The sequence below is a fragment of the Vanacampus margaritifer genome, chromosome 1 (genome assembly GCF_051991255.1).
Source record: "Vanacampus margaritifer isolate UIUO_Vmar chromosome 1, RoL_Vmar_1.0, whole genome shotgun sequence".
Lineage (NCBI taxonomy): Eukaryota > Metazoa > Chordata > Actinopteri > Syngnathiformes > Syngnathidae > Vanacampus > Vanacampus margaritifer.
In genome coordinates this window covers 35,361,133-35,365,544 of record NC_135432.1, presented here as the reverse complement: position 1 = coordinate 35,365,544, position 4,412 = coordinate 35,361,133, and the positions used below count along the sequence as shown (strand labels likewise).

Genomic DNA, 4,412 nt, shown 5'->3' with positions numbered 1-4,412 from the left:
AAGTCATCAGCTTGGAAGCACCACAAGTTCTACACCTGTTGCTCAACCTACATCCCAGCACACTGTTCAACCAGCAGCTATGACGCCTACCAGCAGTGTCATAGCCAGACCAGGCACAGTGCAGCAAGAGATGCAGAGGTAAGTGACCATTACAATGTGATAGCTTGTTTTTGAAAAATGGAATCCAAAATTACATTGGTTAACGATATTACGATTTTAGAATGAGAGTACTCATGTGGTATGTAGCTTTAAAAAACAACAACTTTGTACCATTGAATTAAAAAAATGCATTAAATATAATATATTTAGAATATATATTTGTCTTTGAGTCACTGACAGATATTAGATCCTTGACAATTTAATGTTCACTAGTTAAAAACTTTTTGTGCTTCATAGATGTTTTCCAGTGTTTGCTTCTCGTGGTCAGAAGCGCAAAAGAAGTTTGGCAAATCCTCTTAATGTTTCTGTCTGTAAGTTGATAGAACTGCAGTTCTGTCTGCTATCAACAAACATGGAAAAAAACACCAAAAGAGGAAACTTTTCTCTTGGAAGCGGGTCTTGGGAGGAGGACCATAAATATAGGTGACAATGCCGATCACGCGGCGGTAAGCCTAAAAGACAATTCTACACTTGAGTCTTGTATTGCTTTTTAATGTTTTGTTTCCTTCTGTATATGTGTGTTTCCATTACCCTCAGATTTGCGCAAAATGCAAGTTGCGCAAAAGCAAACTGTTAATGGAAACACTGTAATTTCAAAAAATGCAAATATCGGCCCAAAAAATTTACGCTCCCATTGTTTTTGAGACATGTCTAAATACAAGTATTTCGCAAAAGTGTAATGAAAATAGTGTTGCACGGGATACTGGTGCCAGTACCGTACCTTGATGTTTTGGTGTCAAAAACGGCTCTGTATAATTTTTTTCTTAGTACCGGTACTTAAAAAAAATAAATACGAGACAGCCCACCAACTCTGTTTTATATCTACCGGTATGTGGAAAACGCCTTAAGTAAGCGACACGCCTCTTTCCGCGTGTGTGCGAGAGGGCGCAGGAAGATAGCTTCACGCACTGAAACACTCGCTGGACGTGCACCCCTCGTGGAGAAGCATGAAGCACTAATTAAGCTTATTAAGTGTAGTGCCCGCTGGACGTCCACGTAAGCTATGCAACAGCATTGGCATTGCCTACGCATGTTTTCAATAAGCACATGAAGAACACGTGTGGTTTTCAATTTTCAGTTTTAGAAACGTTTTGTACAAGAGCAAATGTTTTTCGTGAAGAAGCAGAAGAAAAAGCAGCAATCATTCCTGCAGTGGACTTAGGGTGCGTTCAATGAACAGGCACACAGTAGGAAATCACACTTATGCATAGTAAAAGCTCAGACGACTGACAGAGCAACAGACACAGGTTGTGACGCATTTTCGACACTTCCCTTAAAAATAAGTGGAGTGTGAATTATTTTGTTCCCAGTTTGTAGTATTTGATGACGCATTCGACTAATTGGGAGCGAAATGGAGAAGAGCAGAGACATGCACGAACAATCAAGCAATGTTACAGTTATCGGAGTGCCACTATTGCCGATTTTTAAAATGGATGACATCAAATGCAGTCAAATACAGCACTTCAAGAATACAGCATGCAATGTGAAAGCACATACAGTATAAACATAAATATATACCGTATGTACATAAATTTAACATGTATAGATCCCAATATTTCTAATTAATAATAAATAAAAATAATTTGAAGTTATTTTGTCAGTTTTAATTTTGCTGTTTTTGCTGATGTTTTAGAGTTTTGTCTAGCGTTTCAGTACCGGCATCGAGGTATTTTATGCAGGTTTTAGTATCAAAGTCAAAATTTCGGTATCGTGAAAAGACTAAATGGAAACCAGTGTTTTCCAAAGCGTTTTAATAGAGCGGCGAGCCGCCAGGCTTTTCTTGACCCTCCGCCAGGCTAAGCGTCCCTGGAATTAACCGGGTACAAAAACAAAAAAGAAATTGCTCCACAAAATTATAAATTCGCTCCTTAAAGAAAGAAAAAAAGAAGAGGAAAAATTAGCTCCTCAAATGAAGTCATGATACGCAAAACTGCTCCGCAATTACTGCAAATAAATTAATTAATTCTGATCCTTGTGCGCATTGACTCCCTCTGTCAAACGGACAACGAATTATAATCACAAGATGTCGGTCGGTCTGTTTGGTTACCCTCCCGATACCGTCATGTGAATTTTCCACCATATCGCAAAACTGTTAATTTTCATTTGCAGCTAACAAAGTTGTATAAAAATTTATACATATAACAATACACTATGTCAGCAGCACTTGCTTACTACTTTCAGATAAGCAGACTGTTCCTAGAAGAATATCCCAAGATGAGAGATTTACAGGGTGGCTGGTTTCTTAAAAAAGCTACAGGTATGGTTCTTCATTGGATACATACTTCAATTTTTCTTTGATTTAATTTTGTTTTTTATACCAAGCTCTAAATTATCCGACAGTGTGACACTTACAGGCTGTGCTTGCCAAATAAGGCATTTGGTCCCCTTCATCTGAAGCCTTGTTTACAGTATGGTTAGCCAGCTTTTCTCATTGATGTCCAGTGAAATCTGGCAGTATATAATGAAAATTAACTGCCATTCTCATATGCCAAAATTAACCACACTAACTTAACTCTTTCACTGCCACTGACGTTTAAAGACGTCAAGTAAAAACCTACGCTTCACTGCCAATGACGTCAAAAGACGTCATCCAATGATTTTTTATTTTTTTTTGAAACGGGTAGAGGAAACCCTTCCGCATGTCTGGTGAAAGTTTCCAGTCTGTCTGTTGTGCCTAATGACTATTTTTGGCCCCTAGAGGGCAGCGATGACTCTCTTTTGACAAGATCGGGTGGGCGTCAGTAGTATAAAAGGCCAGGCGGGGCTAGAGCGTCGAGGAGTAGACGAGAATTGAGGAGAGACGAAAAATGGCGACCGACGGTAAGAAGCAGACCACGCTTGATCGATTTTTTGGAAAAGGAGAAGCATCAACCAGTGCTAAAGTGCACCATTATAATGACCGCGATGATGATGGTGATAAGGAGGTTGACGCCGAAGCTGTAGCGTTGACGCGGCGGCAGCTTCGTTCACGTCCTCAGGCCTCAGAGGCTAGCGGTGCTAGCGCCGGAAAACGTCGTGCACGACCGAGCACTTCTGCACGCGAGGACTTTCAATCCGACGAAGGTGATGATGATGGCGACAATGAGGTTGATGCCGAAGTTGCAGCGTTGACGCGGCGGCAGCTTCGACCGCGTTTTAAGGCCTCGGAGGCTAGCGGTGCTAGCGCCGGAAAACGTGGTGCACGACCGAGCACTTCTCCGCACGAGGACGTTCAATCGGACGACGACGAAGAGTATCCTGAGTCCGATGGATATTCTTCGGAGGAGTGGGTACAGTCTGACCACGGAGAAAGTGATTCGTACAGTATTTCATCCGCAGAAGACGTCGAAGGTAAGCACAAACTTGCTATGAGATACTTTTCCAGCACGCTGCTAGCACCTCGTGTAACGTGAATGTGCATTCATAGATCGTGGATCGTGCTCACAGCGACGTCCCACTGCAAAGACGACAAAGAGAGGTATAAAAAAAGTGTTTTCAATACACCACAACAACAAAAGAAAACGCTCTTTCGATATTATTGTAATTGTATATATTTCTTTCAGCTGCAGCTCAGAGTGACGCTCCTCAGAGTGAGCAGAATAAAGGTCCATCAAACAGTGGATCCAAGAAAAAACGTAAATATATATATTTATATATTGCATCACACTGATCTAAAATGAATATTATATGATATTGAAATGTATATTTGCAGATCCCCAAAAATCTGGCTGGCATGAAGCAGGCTGGCAGCCAAACGCATTCCCCTTTACTGTGGCGCCAGGACCGAGAGGTGCCGCAGCAGAGCTGAATTCAACCCGGCCAGTTGACTTCCTGCAGCTCTTCATCACAGACGAACTTCTGCAGCACATTGCTGATCAGACAGACTTATTTGCACGTCAGTCAATGCAAAAACGGGCTGAAAGTCTGCCACACTGCAGGAGTCGTGCTTGGAAGCCAGTGTCTGTGTCTGAGCTCAAAACGTTTTTTGCACTCCAATTCTTTACTGGGTATATAAACAAGCCCAGTATCGAAATGTATTGGACTCAGGACGAAATAGAGACGACACCATTCTTCAGTCGCGCGATGCCTCGAAACCGCTTCCAGCTCATCTGGAGTTTCCTGCACTTCAACGACAACGAGACGGCACACAGTTCAGACGACAAACTATTTAAAATTCGTCATGTGTTCAATCACGTTGTAAACAAGTTCAAGGAACTGTTTCAACCGGGCAGGAATATTTGTATTGATGAGGGAATGATGAGTTTCCAGGGACG

The 4,412-nt window shown here is 41.8% G+C and overlaps 1 protein-coding gene across 1 annotated transcript; it reads left to right on the top strand.

Moving 5' to 3' along the window:
• The first annotated feature begins 3,228 nt into the window (after positions 1-3,228).
• LOC144060278 (uncharacterized) lies at positions 3,229-4,047 on the top strand. The gene is made up of 4 exons (XM_077579653.1): positions 3,229-3,489; positions 3,566-3,616; positions 3,702-3,773; positions 3,851-4,047. Exons 1-4 carry the CDS (start codon positions 3,406-3,408, stop codon positions 3,944-3,946), a joined length of 303 nt encoding a protein of 100 aa, XP_077435779.1. The 5' UTR covers positions 3,229-3,405; the 3' UTR covers positions 3,947-4,047.
• Positions 4,048-4,412: the final 365 nt, after the last annotated feature.

Bases quoted from the DNA above. Each gene is read 5' to 3' on its own strand.
- LOC144060278 (XM_077579653.1), top strand. From the start codon at position 3,406: ATGGATATTCTTCGGAGGAGTGGGTACAGTCTGACCACGGAGAAAGTG. The intron at 3,617-3,701 runs GTATAAAAAAAG...TATTTCTTTCAG, and splicing joins TGCAAAGACGACAAAGAGAG to CTGCAGCTCAGAGTGACGCT. The intron at 3,774-3,850 runs GTAAATATATAT...GTATATTTGCAG, and splicing joins CAGTGGATCCAAGAAAAAAC to ATCCCCAAAAATCTGGCTGG.